Source organism: Notolepis coatsorum (genome assembly GCF_963971535.1).
Source record: "Notolepis coatsorum genome assembly, chromosome: 1".
In the NCBI taxonomy this organism is placed as follows: Eukaryota; Metazoa; Chordata; class Actinopteri; order Aulopiformes; family Paralepididae; genus Notolepis; species Notolepis coatsorum.
In genome coordinates this window covers 244,905,313-244,923,185 of record NC_140165.1, presented here as the reverse complement: position 1 = coordinate 244,923,185, position 17,873 = coordinate 244,905,313, and the positions used below count along the sequence as shown (strand labels likewise).

Below are 17,873 nucleotides of genomic sequence, written 5' to 3'. Positions count from 1 at the left end.
CATGGTATAAACCAGCACGACAATTAGCCCTGTATATCAATTTAGACATAAAGGAACCTTTGAAAAGGTTCAAGTCAAAACAAGTAATGAGCCACACTGTAGGCTAAGGGTTTAAAAAAAATCCAGTAGGTCAACATTTTCAAATTACTATGGTACACTGTAAAAACTGGGATCGGGGTTCATTCATATTTATTAAATAATTATTAGTAACCTAACCTATACATAATAAAAAATACTAAGTGCCGTTTGAAATCGAATTGAGCTGAATTCAATTAATTTTAACCATTTATTAATTGCATTTACACAGTTTTAGTTGAATACAATTAGCTGATAGTTTAAAAGTGGCCAGATGACGCTCAGTTTTTACAGTGTAGTTGTGTTTTTTACTCCATAAAAACATAAAACATAGGTGGGCATATAGTGCGATTTCAGAGGGAGATAATTAGTCAAAAACAAATCCAGATAGTTTGTAGATACAGGTTTGAATACTCTCTCAAAAGTATGTTTTTGTAGCACAGTGGCAGCAAGTTGATACTGTTTCTCCTAATCAGCTTGCAGTCCCATCCTGAAGCCTATAGTATACTGTAGCTATACTAGAATAATGTGTGTGTGTGAATAATGTGTGTGTGTGTGTGTGTAATCATGTAAAGGCAAGGATGCCATAAAATGCAACCAGCCACAATAAAGGCTTGATAGCATCTTAAAGAAATATATCAGTCTGCACCGTCTGCTCCAGATGAGTCATAAAATATTAATAGCATACAGACCTCGATATGAATAGAGCACCATTAGGCTATTCACAATCTATACATGTTTCATTAAGCAAAATATCAGTTTTAGATTATGCAAATAAAAAGTGTAAAGAATTCCAAAAGTCAAGTGGAATATAATACAATATATATTTTATTCAATTATTCCTATTGCAAAAAATAGCATTGCACAGTATGCTAATGCCATGTCAAGAACAACATAAATATTTGATGACTTGAATAAAGAGAAACTGGTATGACGACACATTCTCAACAGTATAGCAGCAGGTGATATTTACATAAACTGGACCCTTTCTAAATATAACCAAATCAATATGTATAGGCTTTAAAGTCCATTCATAGGAGTCTCGTTTCCTATTCATTTAGGAGTACCATTGCAACTTCAGTAGAACAGAAGATCACACTCCCATCACCACCTCACCCGACCGCCCCCTGGGTGCAGGTACACCACACTGGGGCACAGAAGGGCTTTCTTCCTCCGCTTTGGGAAAAGCCTGATCACTGCGGCCACAGCTGCCTTAAACAAGAGGCCTCGCTGAACACCCTACTATGCCAATATGTCTATACTACTATGCACTCAGAGTGTAGCACTCAAGTTCAACACTGTTTGACAGCTAAGGGCAAGTAGTATTGTTCATCAGAGTTATACCCTTCATGTTGACCTGTTGTACCCAATTTGTAAGTCGCTTTGGATAAAAACGTCAGCTAAATGACTAAATGTAAATCATTCATTGTATATTGATACAACTTGGGGACAATAAAGTCTAATATATTCCTCTAAAATATTAGAGTTTGCCCTCCAGCGGCAGGCCAATGTCTCTTGGCCTCAAGCCTCGCTGCCTATAGATGGAAGCAGCATCCCTCTCCCCCTTATCCTCTCCTTCCATTGACCTCAAACATTCACATCACCCAGACGCGTCTCCTGCCGGCCCCTCAGTACTTCTGTACAGCAGCAATTGCAACAAATGCAATCTAGTTCCTTAGCTCATGATACCTTGAAAGGCGCATACACTACAGGTATGACCAGTTCCCCGCTCATCGCACTAGCTAGCACTAGCTAGGTAAGAAGGACGTCAGCTCGCTTAGCAGTTAACTACCATTGTAACAGGAGTTATTTTCAAAAAAGTGACATGAAAATACATTTAATAACAGCTCAACTGATATCAACATATGATAAATCAAAACATGATTGTCTACATAACAGGAAAAATGGTTGACAAAACCATTGTTCACAAATCTTGAGTGCATTTGTAAAATGTGCAACGTGATTATGCTTCTCTGACACTACAAGGTATAACCACCAGGGTCCACGAGGAGGAGGTATAACCACCAGGGTCCACGAGGAGGAGGTATAACCACCAGGGTCCACGAGGAGGAGGTATAACCACCAGGGTCCACGAGGCCATCAGAATGCTAAATGACAATAACACCATGTAACAACCATCAAATGCACACACAGCACACACATCCACATGCTAGGGCTGACCCCTATTAGTCGATTAGTCGACTAATCGGTCGAAAGGAGCCGTAGTCGACTGGCCAACCTCTTAGTCGAATATAATAATAAAAAAATAAAAAAAATAATAATAATCATTCTTTCCAAAAGAAAAGAGGCCTAGAAGCGTGGCTAACGCTAATGGCACGCATACCAGAGGCTAACTGCCAACGAAAACAGGCACAGAGGCACTGAAAGAGGATTTCACCCATCTAATGAACACACTAGACTAGACAAATATCAAGATGTATCCATCAGTGGACCAATTGCATGCTTTTGCAGAGGATAAGAAGCCTTCAGTCGACTCCTTCAGACATTAAGCACCCCCCACAGCCCAAATGGAATGATAAAAATAAAATAAAAATAAAATAAAATAAAATGTTAATTAAAAATATTATACTTTTTTTTTGTCGACCAATAGTCGACTAACGGCAAATTTTGGCAAATCATAGTCGACCATCCAAATCCTTAGTCGGGGACAGCCTACCACACGCATACACTCACTTTAAACAAACAACTCACTGCAGCACCCACTTTACCCACTTTAGAACGCCTAAACACACTTTATATTTATTGGTAAATAATTTGCACTACAACCCATACCTCATTACACCTTACTGTAAATTGTACCTAAATTGTACCTCATCCCATTTCTGCTTTGCACTGTATAGTATATTGTATTGTAACTCAGTTACTTCTACTCTGCATTGTACATTGTATATATGTATATACTGAACACTTTTGTCCACGTACTTTACTTCTATTTTATACTTATCTATTTTTGTCTAGCAGTCTCTGGAGCGTAACAGAAAGAAGCATTTTGTATAAAAGTATTCTGTACTTCTGTATGACAACTAATAAAGAAACTTGAAACTTGAGGAGGTATAGGGTCCACAAGGAGGAGGTATAACCACCAGGGTCCACAAGGAGGAGGTATAACCACCAGGGTCCACGAGGAGGAGGTATAACCACCAGGGTCCACGAGGAGGAGGTATAACCACCAGGGTCCACGAGGAGGAGGTATAACCACCAGGGTCCACGAGGAGGAGGTATAACCACCAGGGTCCACGAGGAGGAGGTGTAACCACCAGGGTCCACGAGGAGGAGGCGCTGCCCATGTGGTGGTTTACATTCCAGCCTCATCTGAAGAACCTCTGCAAGAGAGAGGAGGAACAAGACAAAAAACACAATTACACTCACAACCACAATTACACTCACAACCACTATTACACTCACAACCACAATTACACTCTGTAATGGGAAATATTAAAGGACAAAACGATGAGCCGTTTTATAAATCATTCTGAGTCATTATTAATAATAGAAACGTTTATTTCACCGTCGCCACAATGAAAGGACAGTTTACAGACAGATACATCATGTTCACACATAAGCGTCTGGCCATAAAGTGACCAGGAGGTCTGGGCAGAACATAGTTTATACACACTTGCAAGACGTAACATTAGAACAGATATGATGATGAAAGTAAATAAAAATGGTTCCCAGTTACGGGAAGTAATAATAACCTTGCTTTGGCTGGCTGGGGAGATAACTTTGGTAACTTGGAGTCTCTTAAAGAGACACACACACATTACACTAGCTGGTCACACTGAAACAGTCAAGCTGTAAAATGATAAAATGATACCTCAACCCAGATCTATAATGACATGATAATATATTCCACGACAACTCACAACCACAATTACGCTCACAACCACAATTACACTCACAACCACAATTACACTCACAACCACAAGTACACTCACAACCACAATTACACTCACAACCACTATTACACTCACAACCACTATTACACTCACAACTACAATTACACTCACAACCACAATTACACTCACAACCACAAGTACACTCACAACCACAAGTACACTCACAACCACAGTTTGATTGATTGTTAATATCAGATTGCAGAATGGATCATATACGGTGCGGCTCAATACAAACAACTGTTAAGAGGATGCAGACCAGAAAAATACTTTTGTCTCGTTTACATCAGGATCCCCCATTTTCAATTAATCAAGACATTTAGGACATATATGACATACAAATATACAGTACTGTTTAAGAGAAAGATCATACAAAATATATATACATTCGAAGTGGAAGAAACTGTACATTGGAGGGGGTTGGGTGGGGGGGGGGTTTGGACATTTACCGGGCCAGTTTCTAATTGCAGCCACCCGTAGGTGCTCTTTGAGAGGGGTTTTGAAGGAGGGTAGGGATTCACATTATTTTACGGCTGTGGGTAGGGCGTTCGTCTTGTTTACATCAGGGTCCCCCATTTTCAATTGATAGACATTTATGACATACACAACATACAGATATATATCATGACATTTAAGACATACCGTTACATTTATGACTTACACAATATACAAATATACAATACTGTTTAACAGAGATCCTAACAGAAACTATCTACATTCGAGGGGGAGGAAACTGTACATTAGGAGGGGGCGGGTGGGTGGGGGGTGTTTGGACATTTACAGGGGCCAGTTTCGAATTGCAGCCTCCCGTAGGTGCTCTTTGAGGGTGTTTTTGAAGGTGGGTAGGGATTCACATTATTTTACGGCAGTGGGTAAGGCGTTCCACATTTCTGTGGCATAATTGCGAAACGTGTTTAGTCCCTTGTTTGAGCCAAATCTGGGTTGAACATGATTTGTGGAACTCCCTCTGGTGTTGTGGTCGTGGAATTCACTGACCTTTGGGAAGTATTTCGACATGTACATGGGTACCTTCGTGGTGTAGTGTATCTTGTAGACCAGGCCCATTGCAAGTTGCTGTACTCTGTGTCGTCTACTCTAAGCCATCCTAGGTTGTCAAAATGGGCAGGGGTAAGGTGGGTTTTAGGAGTAAGGTCAAGCAGTAGTCTGACCAGTTTGTTCTGTGATGTGTGTGTTTTTAGGGCCTTTGAGGTGCTTTGGTACCATGAGGTGCAAGCATATTCGTAGTACCCTTGAATGAGTGCTCCTGTTAGAGTCTTCAAGGTATTCTTGTTTACCAGAGAGGAGATCCGGTACAAGAATCTTGTTCGTTACGCTCGTTATTCTTGTTCAGTTACTCACAACCAGTTACTCACAACCACAGTTACACTCACAACCACAATTGTTTTGCATTACAGAGATGACAGATACTTTAACCGTTCACACAAGGCCAAAAGAGTGGATGCCAACAAAGGTGGAGGGCTGACCCAAACAAAAGGGGCCATTTAGCAGGGGGGGGTGAAGCATGCTGGGTAATTAAAGGGGGAGGGTCGGGAGGCAGAGCACGCAGCGTTATGTGGTTAGATTTCCTGGACAACGCCACACATTGTCTGGGAGGAACAAAGCCATTCTTGTGTCAGAGCACAAGTCTGTGGCGCAGTGGGAGTGAGGAGGGGGAACTCTTATCTGCATGTCTTGGGAAAAATGTATCTCCTATGATTTAAAAGGCAAAGCAGATGCATCACAGAAATATACCACTGGTAGGAACGGACTGGTAACGTCTCTCTTCAAACAATAACTTGTGGTTTTCTTTTGGTGGTGAACAAAAATTCTACTTTGAGTAAAAAAGGATAATGTAAAGAGCTACAATGAATCTCCACATCTCTCTTTTTTCCCTTTCCAGGGTCAGTGAGCAGGTAGCTACTATTTCAGGGTTTAAACGGCGGAGGTACAGTGGGCGTGTTTTTCCCGGCTACACGAAGACACAGACTTATTGTAAAACAAAGGTGATTCAACGGTGGTTCTCATACAAGGACTGGTCACGTGCTGCTACAAGGTATCTGCGGGTTTCAACAAGTACAATTTACGACTTTTTAAAATACCACTTAAGAGTACAATTTAATACCAATTTCACGACCATACTAGCAAAAAATATATATATACACATAGCGTCACTGAACTGTGAGAATAAAAATTCTTGCGCGTTCCATACAAGCTCTCGCTAGACGCACCAAGCTCCCGGTAGTCTTGCAAAAAACAACGACGTCAATACAAAAACATTTCATACATTTAATATAATTGAATCTCCCGACAGCCAGGCTGCCCCCCCCCCCCCCCCCCCAAATGTAATACCTGTGGAATATTCAATAGACTTTTGAATACCTTTTAAGGCCTAAATAGAGTTGAATGAATTTAATACCACACAGATACCCTGTACTAGACACTAATTATTTTAAGTGGGAAGAACAAGAGTGCATATCAATAAAAATACATTTGAGCATGAGATATTTTGTTTTCTAAACAACTGCAAAAATTACATTAGAAACACGCTATGACTACCAACACCAATATTTTATGACCGAGTCATCTAGAATCCATCTAGAAATTATTGCATTTTACGTTTGTAAGCATTCAGTAGCCGTCGCTACAACTGCTAGCCACTACAGAAAACAACAACCAAGGTGCAAACCACACCCACTTCCCCAACAGCCCTGTCAATACGGAGCCCACACACCGTAACGCCCCGAGCCAAACCCCACCATCCCTCCACGGTGGCAGGTGGCACGTAGTGACAGGAGCATCGTATCAAGATGCAACACTGAACGTCACAGGAAGTCCTTCGTACCAACAGCCATCAGACTGTACAACGCCTCACTGTAAATCCCTGTATATATTCCTGTACATTTACATTTTACTGTATATTTTCAGACTGTATATTTAAGAATTTTAGAATGTGTATTTAAATTTGTATTCTTATTCCTATCGTTATTTAAAACTTTTCTTTTTTTAACAAATGTTTTTTATTTTCCCTTTTTTAACATAAAACTAGACAAACAATCAGTGTTGGGCAAGTTACTTTAAAAAAGTAACTAGTTACAGTTACTAGTTACTTCTTCCAAAAATTAACTAAATTACTTACTCAGTTACAAATTATAAAAGTAACTAGTTACTTCAGAAAGTAACTATTGCGTTACTTTCAAGTTTTTTTTTACATAAACAACATACACAAATCTAAACTATTTTAATGTTGCTGTGGGACAAAGTGAGACTAGCCTCCAATCAAATGCCATGTATGTAGATATTATAATTACTATGTTTATATAGTGGATCATACAAATACAAACACAATAGATGTTTTGGAACTTTTGATATGTATTGCCCCTCAACAGGCCACAACTGGGCAACATTAAATTATGCTTGTTAAGCACTATACCAAAAATAAATAACAAATATATACTGATTGATTGAACATTTTAATGAACAGATTGCAGAATGGGTACAATACAGTACGGCTCAATACACACAATTGTTAAGGGGATGCAGACCAGAGAAAGAGTTCCGTCTTGTTTACATCAGGGTCCCCCATTTTCAATTCATGACATTTATGACGAAAGTCTTTCTCTGGTCTGCATCCCCTTAACAATTGTATGTATTGAGCTGTACTGTACTGTACCCATTCTGCAATCTGTTAATAAACTTTTCAATCAATCAATGACATACACAACATACAGATATAAGAATCGAATCATCTAAACTAATCTAATCATGAGATTTAAGACATGCATGACATACAGAGATATATATATCTCTGAGCACCTGAAGCCTGTGCTATTAAACCAGGAAGTACAGCACTGTTGATAAGGCTGTCAGCACTGCAGTAGAGCCACTCAGTGCCCTGCGCTGCAAAGAGTGAACACAAAACGCTCATGGACCCGCGGTCTCATGTTGACTGAGTCGCTTGTGTTGTTCGTTGGATTCGTTTTTGGGCTCAAAACGTACACTACACGGACCGCGGTCTCATGCTGACTGATCAGTGATTGCTTGTCTTGTCGCGCTGTGTGTCAGACTCTGGATGCTTTAGACACCCGCCCACCTCCACCTCTGATTGGCTTACCATGACATTTTATTCAACCTCAGCCAATCGTCAGCATGTATGCTTGGCTCGCGCACTGCCCACTAAACAAGGAAGAACATATTATTGCCTCTCGGCGCAGAGATCTGTCTGATGAAAGAAACAGGTTCATTCATAGTAACGCGCCGCATTTTTTTGCAGTAACGGTAACAGTGTTATTAAGATTGGAAGAGTAATCCGTTAGATTACTCGTTACTTATAGCGCCGTTATTCCCATCACTGCAAACAATACATTAATAGTAGAAATCTATGATAAATCACAGGACAATGATCGACATAATAATAGCAATAATGTCCAGTAATTAAATCAAAATAAATGTAGATTAAAAGACATAAAAATAATAAATACAATACAATACATATGCTCTTGCTCGCTCTTCCTCACTCTTTCCTTCCCCTTCCCTCCCCCTCCACCCCCCCCTTTTAGCAGCCGTAAGACCGGACAAAATTAGTCTCTTTACATGTACAGAGGTTGATAACTGAGAAACATCATTCAACAACAATACAGAAGGCAGTACAGGTATGGTCAGAGATACAAATTCTGATAATTGAGTGGTTACTTCTTCCCAGAATATCTTAACAGGAGGGCATTCCCAATACATATGCATAAATGTAAACTAACTGAATGTTCATTGTGAGCGATCTGTGGTGCCGAATTTCCCTCGGGATCAATGAAGTACTTCTATTCTATTGTATCAAAGCTTGGCAGAACTGTGTACCTGCACCACGAAGGCAGCGAGCACCACCAGCGTGGACATCAGCACCATGCGCCGCAGCCGGCCCAGGTTGATGTGCCGCAGCAGGAAGAAGCGCGCCCAGCCCAGCTTCTTGGCCGTGTGGGGCGGGTAGCGCATGTTGTTCACCCCCTCCATGTTCAGCCTCCGGATCAGGCAGCTGCGCATGTGGCTGAACTGGTCGAAGCCGTGTTGCCCATGGCAACAGCCCATGCCACTGGCACCTGAGAAAAGAAGGGGGGGGGGGTTATAGGGCCTGCTGGTTGGTGGGAAAACTACCCATGACATTATAGCTTCTCTTTTCATTCTTCTTCTTTTTACATATCTGTAGATACTATATATACAGTATATATGTACACATCCCTTACCTACTCTTACTAGTTATGCTGCTGGTAAGTATGACTTACTACGATAGTGTCTTTATACCTGTATCACTGTACATATTAATACTACAGCTCTGTACATACATCTGATTAGCACCATTACTCAGTAGTACTAATTGTATATTGCTATTGTACTACAGTTACACTACTACCGTTACACTACTACCGTTACAACCGTTACACTGCTACCGTTACACTACTACCGTTACACTGCTACCGTTATTACCGTTACACTGCTACCGTTATTACCGTTACACTGCTACCGTTACACTACTACCGTTACACTGCTACCGTTACACTGCTACGTTACACTGCTACGTTACACTGCTACCGTTATACTACTACCGTTACACTACTACCGTTACACTACTACGTTACACTGCTACGTTACACTGCTACCGTTATACTACTACCGTTACACTGCTACCGTTACACTACTACCGTTACACTGCTACCGTTACACTGCTACCGTTACTCTACTACGTTACACTGCTACGTTACACTGCTACCGTTATACTACTACGTTACACTACTACGTTACACTGCTACCGTTATACTACTACCGTTACACTACTACCGTTACACTACTACCGTTACACTGCTACCGGTACACTACTACCGTTACACTACTACCGTTACACTGCTACCGTTACACTGCTACCACGTTACACTGCTACCGTTACACTGCTACCGTTATTCTACTACGTTACACTGCTACCGTTACACTGCTACCGTTACACTACTACCGTTACACTTAGGGGTGGAACGATACGCATTCGAACCGTGTACCGTACGGTACGACCCCCATGGTTCGGGGCGTCTGTGTATCGTACGGTTCAGGGGATGCGTAAATAAAAAAATAAAAAGCGTCATTTGGCGGAGCCGGGAGAGGTGAGCACTGGCTGCAGCAGCAGCACTGCAGCCAGGTGCTAGTCCGTTTGTGTAAAAATGGCAAGCACAATATAAATCAATCTTCATTACGACTTTAAAAACATAGCCATTAACATTACATAGGCCTACACACATCTTGCCATAGCGTTAGCAGTTTGTACAACACAACGCATGTTGAACTATGGTAGCCCGCCAGCTAATACAGTCAATGCAATGTTATCGTAACTACTAGCTAGCAGAGGAGAAAATGGGAGTCTGAGAGGCGGGGTGTTTAAAGACAATGATAGGCGTTTATTCAACATCCAAGAAGGCTAACATACAACTGTGTTTTACTAACTCCAACTGGGACTATTGCCGCTTTTCCACTGCATGTTGAACTCCTCCTAACGTTACCGACACGCTAAAATGTCCGTGGGGACCCGCCAACCCATAGATAGTTCCAACTCACCGAATTACGTAATCAACCACAGTTGCACTCAATATTTAAATAATGTTAGTCTAAATAAATGTAGACAGTCACAGATAATGTACGTATTTTAAAAATAGAATGTACAGATCAGTGTTGTTTTGAAACAGTACAGTGTGTGTGTGTGTGTGTTAGTTTGATGTATGCTGCAATTTATATTGATGGACTTCTAATTTGTTTATTTATTTATTTTAAATAACAGTGACACTTTTCCCTTTGATAAGAAATCCAGCCATATTCCTTTCATTGTATTTCAAATACTGCACTTTAATTTCAAGCAGAAAACAAATCTTTCCATTAAGAACTGACAATCAGGAAATTTAAACATTGTTGACATTGTTTTTTTGTGTTTATAGGAAAGTCTAGTGCTGGCTGCGCATATTGTTTGTTTGCACTAAGTTAATACTTTGACAAATGTAGCCTATATTTTTCAGTCAGTTCGGTCTTTGTGTGCCAAACATTATTTAAGGCTGTAAACACTGTAAACTTTTTTTTTTTTTTTAATAAATGAGAAACATGTTTAGATTTTTTAGTGTTACATTTTTTTGTATATAAAAAAACAACGTATATCGAACCAAACCAAAAACCGTGACCCCAAAACCGTGATACGAACCGAACCGTCCATTTTGTGAACCGTTCCACCCCTAGTTACACTGCTACCGTTATACTACTACCGTTATACTACTATGTTACACTGCTACTGTTACACTACTACCGTTATACTACTACGTTACACTGTTACACTACTACCGTTATACTACTATGTTACACTGCTACCGTTACACTACTACCGTTATACTACTACGTTACACTGCTACACTACTACCGTTATACTACTATGTTACACTGCTACCGTTACACTGCTACTGTTACACTGCTACTGTTACACTACTACCGTTACACTACTACCGTTATACTACTACGTTACACTGCTACTGTTACACTACTACCGTTATACTACTACGTTACACTGCTACTGTTACACTACTACCGTTATACTACTACGTTACACTGCTACACTACTACCGTTATACTACTACGTTACACCTCTACTGTTACACTGCTACTGTTATACTACTACCATTACACTACTACCGTTACACTGCTACTGTTACACTACTACTGTTATACTACTACCGTTATACTACTACGTTACACTGCTACTGTTACACTACTACCGTTATACTACTACGTTACACTGCTACTGTTACACTACTACCGTTATACTACTACGTTACACTGCTACACTACTACCGTTATACTACTATGTTACACTGCTACTGTTACACTGCTACTGTTACACTGCTACTGTTACACTACTACCGTTATACTACTACGTTACACTGCTACTGTTACACTACTACCGTTATACTACTACGTTACACTGCTACTGTTACACTATTACCGTTATACTGCTACTGTTACACTGCTACTGTTACACTACTACCGTTACACTACTACGTTACACTGCTACTGTTACACTGCTACTGTTACACTACTACCGTTATACTACTACGTTACACTGCTACCGTTACACTGCTACTGGTACACTGCTACTGTTACACTACTACCGTTACACTGCTACTGTTACACTGCTACTGTTACACTACTACTGTTACACTACTACCGTTACACTACTACTGTTACATTGCACTCTGGTTGGATGCCAAACTTCTTTAGATGACAATGCATTTTAATTAGGGCTGTCAGTTTATCGCGTTAATTAGATTAATTAATTACACAGCAAATTATCGCGTTATGAAAATTAACTCAAAATTAATTACAAAAAAAAAGATTTTTATTTTATTTTTTAATAAACTTTTTTTTTTTTTATCTCATTCATTCCATAAGAACGTATAATACACATTACAGACTTTTTTTATATGGTCCATTTGCATGTTCTTGGTATCTGATTCTAGGGACATCTATGGATCTCAGGGAATGTATTCCCAGTGTCAGAAATACTGTGTCTGTTACTAGGTAAATTGTAATGAACCAAATGAGAATATCAATAATTTTTTTTTTATCTTTGACTGTGAATAACACTATGCTCAAATTGACCAGACCTGAAAAATCTAAGCAAATTAATAGATGGAAGATGATTAAACAGAAGGTTTTGTAGATACAGTACTGAATTCTGCCATCCGGACACATGCAATTTGAAATATGATTATAGAATATAGAATATCAGGCATAAAATGGTTATGCGATTAAAATGCGATTAATTAATTACAAATCCTGTAATTAATTAGATTAATTTTTTTAATCGCCTGACAGCACTAATTTTAATCTACTATAATCTAATTTAGGAGGTTAAAATGTCCCTTCCAAAACAACAGAGTAGCTTTAAAGTTATACGGCACAAAGTATAAAAACACTTTGACAGTAAAATACTCTGCAAGCAACCAGTAATAATACATAACAAACTAGTGTGTGTTTGTGTGCGTGTGTGGTGCCAACACCGTATTACAAGTATTAACTCATTCCGGGCCAACAGCGCCCTCTGCTGATGGCCCTTCCGTGCCAATGCTATATCCAATGGAGAATAGGACTTATTAGCGAGTTCATAAAACATATCAAATATAATAGCAATAGATCTAAATAACAGTGATCGTCAATGAGTTGCTTCCAGTCAACATGTACGAAACGGATTGTTTTTTCATCGGTACATTTCCGTTTTATACCGTTTTGAATACGAGTATAGTTTTGGAGATTTCTAGTAATTCCAGAGAAAGACACGATAATAGCCCTTTAGTGGAATACACAAAACACGTTGTCATTTTTCGGCTGATTTATGAATAGTTTTCAAATAAACGCTAGATTATCGATAGTATATGTGTCCTCATGTACGAAGAGAAGCAGGGTCTGAAAAATCGCTTCTCCGTACTTTGGTCGGCGCGAACCTCACACACACAAGCTCCGATGGCGGTGATAGGAACATCTGATTACCCCAAGATTCGTAACATAAAGGTCTTATCTCACATCTGATGTCATGCAAAAAGATTAATCCAATTCCTGATCGCCATTCCAAATATCAATCGCGTCCATTGATCCAACGTTATAGTCCAAAACACAATGATCCACGATGCTCCCAGTGGGGGGACTCAATGCAATAGTATCCAGCTGCATGCCCGAGAAGTAAAACCTGGACCGGACTTGTTTTTTTGATGCACAGTCCCAGCCAATCCAATCCAATGATGTGCAATACCATCCGGGAGACGATAGGCGGCGGCATTTGCCCTTTTGCGAGCTCAGACCCATTTCCAACGATAACATCAGGTTGGATGGATGAAAATGAATGGATATCGCTAATAAAAGAAATAACGATTAAAACCAGACTATACTCGTGATTGGCACGGAAGCGACGGCGAGTTAACCCGACTATACTTGTGGTTGGCCCGGAATGAGTTAAAACCCTGTAGATACTCACCCACTCCTCCGAAGGGCAGCGCGCTGACAGTGAAGTGGACCAGACAGTCGTTAGCCAGCAGGGCTCCACTAGACGTCTCTGCGATCACCCTTCTGATCAGCTATTGGCCAGAGAGACAGAGTGGTCACTACACCATGTAGAGTAGAGATGCACTTATACCACTTGTCCTTTTTACTGCAAGTCAGTCTTACAGTATTCACTGCAACTCCCCATTTCACCCGCACTCTGGGAACCGGCACAAGCACGGAGGCTTTCTGAAATAGGGAGCTGCAATACCGATATATATATACCGGTACACGCTTTTTTGGACTCACTTTGCAATCGTTTGGCTACTAAACAACAGTCTGTGGGCACAACGCAGAAAATCATTTGATTTCTTTTTTTTATCAAATTTTTTATTTCTTTTTTAACATGAAACAAAACATATCACAATACAATAATAATAATACATAAAAAGACTTCCCAGGACAATAACTTAACACCACATGTCAAGACAATAACTGAGACAGACTGTACAGTGATCATCCTACATGGACACTCGCTCGTTCTCTCCCCCCCCCCCCCCCCCCCCCCGCTCACCCAAGGACCTCAATGTGAGTCACACTCACAATACATTATTCAGTAATCAAAAACAAAAATCAAAACAAATTTCCAAACTTATATGCGTTCTTTTAACTTTGCCACTGCAGCCAACCAAATTGCGATATTAGATTCCTTAACCCCTATAACACGTGCCGTGGATATCTCCAAATAGATCACATCCAGGTAGGTGAGAAACCATACCTTCGGGCAGAGTTTGTCTGGGTGAAACCAATGTGAGGCAATCAATTTTTTTATTTCTGTCATGTTGAACACAGCTCTTTTTTTTTTTTAAACTTTGACCAGTCAGCTGGTTCTTTTTAGCGTTTATCGCTTTTTCGTCGCATTCATACTTGGTCAAGTTCGACCGACAGAAGCAGGCTGAAAGGGTTCAGATGGGGGGGAAGACACTCTGGGAAAGGCACGGCTGCTGTCCGGGATTCGAACGCGCTCAGCCCCAGATCCGTGACGAGCACGGTTGTCCACGGCGCTGAAATAGCACTCGCGGTACGTGGTGAGCTACTGGAGCTCCCCGAACACAGCTCTTAGTATCGGATTTCTTATTATTTCTTATGCAAAGCGCTTTACAATTTGTTCCTCACATTTGACCCATTCACTCACACATTCACACCGATGGTGGAGGCGACCAAGGTACAAGGTGCCAACCTGCTCATCGAGAGCAGTTAGGGGTTAAGTGTCTTGCTCAAGGACGACTGCTCTACCTCCCGAGCCACTGTCGCCCCCCCCCACTGATAACTGAGGATAGAAAAAATATCTAAACAGGTGATGTGACTCACCTTGTTGTCGGGAGAGAAGACGTACAGGGCCAGCGGCTTCTCCCTCTCGTTGATGAACTGGATGGCCTCGTCCACGCCGCTCACCGTGATGATGGGCAGCACCGGTCCAAAGATCTCCTCTTGCATCACCTTGGCCTCCGTAGACACGTCCTTCAGCACCGTGGGGCCTTGTGTGGCGTGGCAGGGAAGAGATGCATGGGGATAACTTTCAGTTTGTGGGGCGCGGTAGGGAGAAGATTCATGAGGATAACCCTCAGTTTGTGGGGCGCGGCAGGGAGAAGATTCATGAGGATAACCCTCAGTTTGTGGGGCGTGGCAGGGAGAAGATTCATGAGGATAACCCTCAGCTTGTGGGGCGTGGCAGGGAGAAGATTCATGAGGATAACCCTCAGCTTGTGGGGCGCGGTAGGGAAGATATTCATGAGGATAACCCTCAGCTTGTGGGGCGCGGTAGGGAAGATATTCATGAGGATAACCCTCAGCTTGTGGGGCGTGGCAGGGAGAAGATTCATGAGGATAACCCTCAGCTTGTGGGGCGCGGCAGGGAGAAGATTCATGAGGATAACCCTCAGCTTGTGGGGCGCGGTAGGGAGAAGATTCATGAGGATAACCCTCAGCTTGTGGGGCGCGGTAGGGAGAAGATCCATGAGGATAACCCTCAACTTGTGGGGCGCGGTAGGGAGAAGATTCATGAGGATAACCCTCAGCTTGTGGGGCGCGGCAGGGAGAAGATTCATGAGGATAACCCTCAGCTTGTGGGGCGCGGTAGGGAGAAGATTCATGAGGATAACCCTCAGCTTGGGAGCTGCACAGTACGATTACAGTCCTCTACTGTTGGTCACTGAGCAGCAGATCCACTTCAGTAGCTCAGAGTTAAGAGTCCTTCAAGGAGAGGAGATTGTTTCTTATTCATTTAATGTCAAAATAAGCATATACTGTATAATAGGGATGGGCATCGGTTTTCAAATATTTAAATAGTTTATACGAATATAGTTTCGACTCCAAAAATATATTTCCCCTTGTATTTACCGGCACCTACACTGTGTAGTGTATCAAGAGGGGACCCTATTAATTGTCACACCGCTGAACGGCATGCTCAGTACAGGTAGCTAGCTAGCCAGGTAACATAACTTTGTTAACAGCTGGAAGAACAGAAAAGAAAGATGAATAAAGAGAGACTGGATGTTACACAATAGCAATGTTTTGTACATTTGCTGTGTTGCTTCACTAAGTTCAAATAAAAAAATTTCCAAACATCAGTGATGTAACTTTCGGAATGAATGCTTTGCGTTCGCTGGGTCCGCTAGCGTTAGCTGTTAGCAGCCAGCTAGCTCACTTGTTGGATTATCTCACGTTTTCGATTAGTAGTCGAATGGTTCCCAGTGACTATCAAATAGCAATTCTGTGAGTTTCGCCCATCCCTAATATGTAACGATAACATATATTGACAACATTCTGTATCCAATCGGGCAAAACATCTACATAGGTCACGTTGCCAAATGCTTACACGTGCACCAACACATACCTATATAACATTGGGCTTCATCACTGTCCCCTCCGAGGGCCACATGCACACCAACACACACCTATATAACATTGGGCTTCATCACTGTCCCCTCCGAGGGCCACATGCACACCAACACACACCTATATAACATTGGGCTTCATCACTGTCCCCTCCGAGGGCCACATGCACACCAACACACACCTATATAACATTGGGCTTCATCACTGTCCCCTCCGAGGGCCACATGCACACCAACACACACCTATACAACATTGGGCTTCATCACTGTCCCCTCCGAGGGCCACATGCACACCAACACACACCTATATAACATTGGGCTTCATCACTGTCCCCTCTGAGGGCCACATGCACACCAACACACACCTATATAACATTGGGCTTCATCACTGTCCCCTCCGAGGGCCACCGTGCTGCCTTCCATCAGAGACATCACCCGCTTGAAGTGCCGCTGGTTGATGATGCGTCCGTAGTCCTTGAACGACTTTGGATCGTCTGTGTAGAATTCCTACCGTGTGAAAAAAAAAAAAATTTAAAAAAAAAAACACACATAACCATAGCATTGCTTATACTACATCTATATGTACATACTCTATCCCTTACCTACTCTTACTAGTTACGCTGCTGGCCAGTACGATTTACTACCATAGTGTCTTTATACCTGCATCACTGTACATATTGATACTCTGTACATACATCTGATTAGCACCGTTACTCAGTAGTACTAATTTGTATATTGTACACCCCCTTTAATCACCTGTACATTGTATATTACTGTTGCACTTTACTGTTACATTCGCACTCTGGTTGGATGCCAAACTTATTTTCATTGTACTGTACATAGGCTGTATGATGACAATACATTTGAATTAGGGATGTCCGATATTATCGGCCTACCGATATTATCTGCCGATATCGGCATTCAAATGTGATATCGGAAAATACCGGTA

General features: G+C 41.4%; 1 protein-coding gene across 2 annotated transcripts in view; it reads right to left on the bottom strand.

The window, feature by feature from the left end:
• Positions 1–948: 948 nt before the first annotated feature.
• The window catches only part of LOC311241638 (aldehyde dehydrogenase family 3 member A2-like), a 36,726-nt gene continuing 19,801 nt past the window's right edge, over positions 949–17,873 (bottom strand). Inside the window, exons 7-12 of one of the 2 annotated variants that reach the window (XM_084330514.1) lie at positions 17,290–17,431; positions 15,399–15,565; positions 14,023–14,122; positions 8,838–9,076; positions 8,101–8,162; positions 949–3,419 (exon numbers count right to left, since the gene is read on the bottom strand). In XM_084330514.1, the coding sequence (XP_084186640.1) occupies position 3,419; positions 8,101–8,162; positions 8,838–9,076; positions 14,023–14,122; positions 15,399–15,565; positions 17,290–17,431 (711 nt within the window). In that variant the 3' untranslated portion in view covers positions 949–3,418. The remainder of the gene's footprint in view (positions 3,420–8,100; positions 8,163–8,837; positions 9,077–14,022; positions 14,123–15,398; positions 15,566–17,289; positions 17,432–17,873) is intronic. The other variant, XM_084330515.1, reaches the window with a different exon arrangement.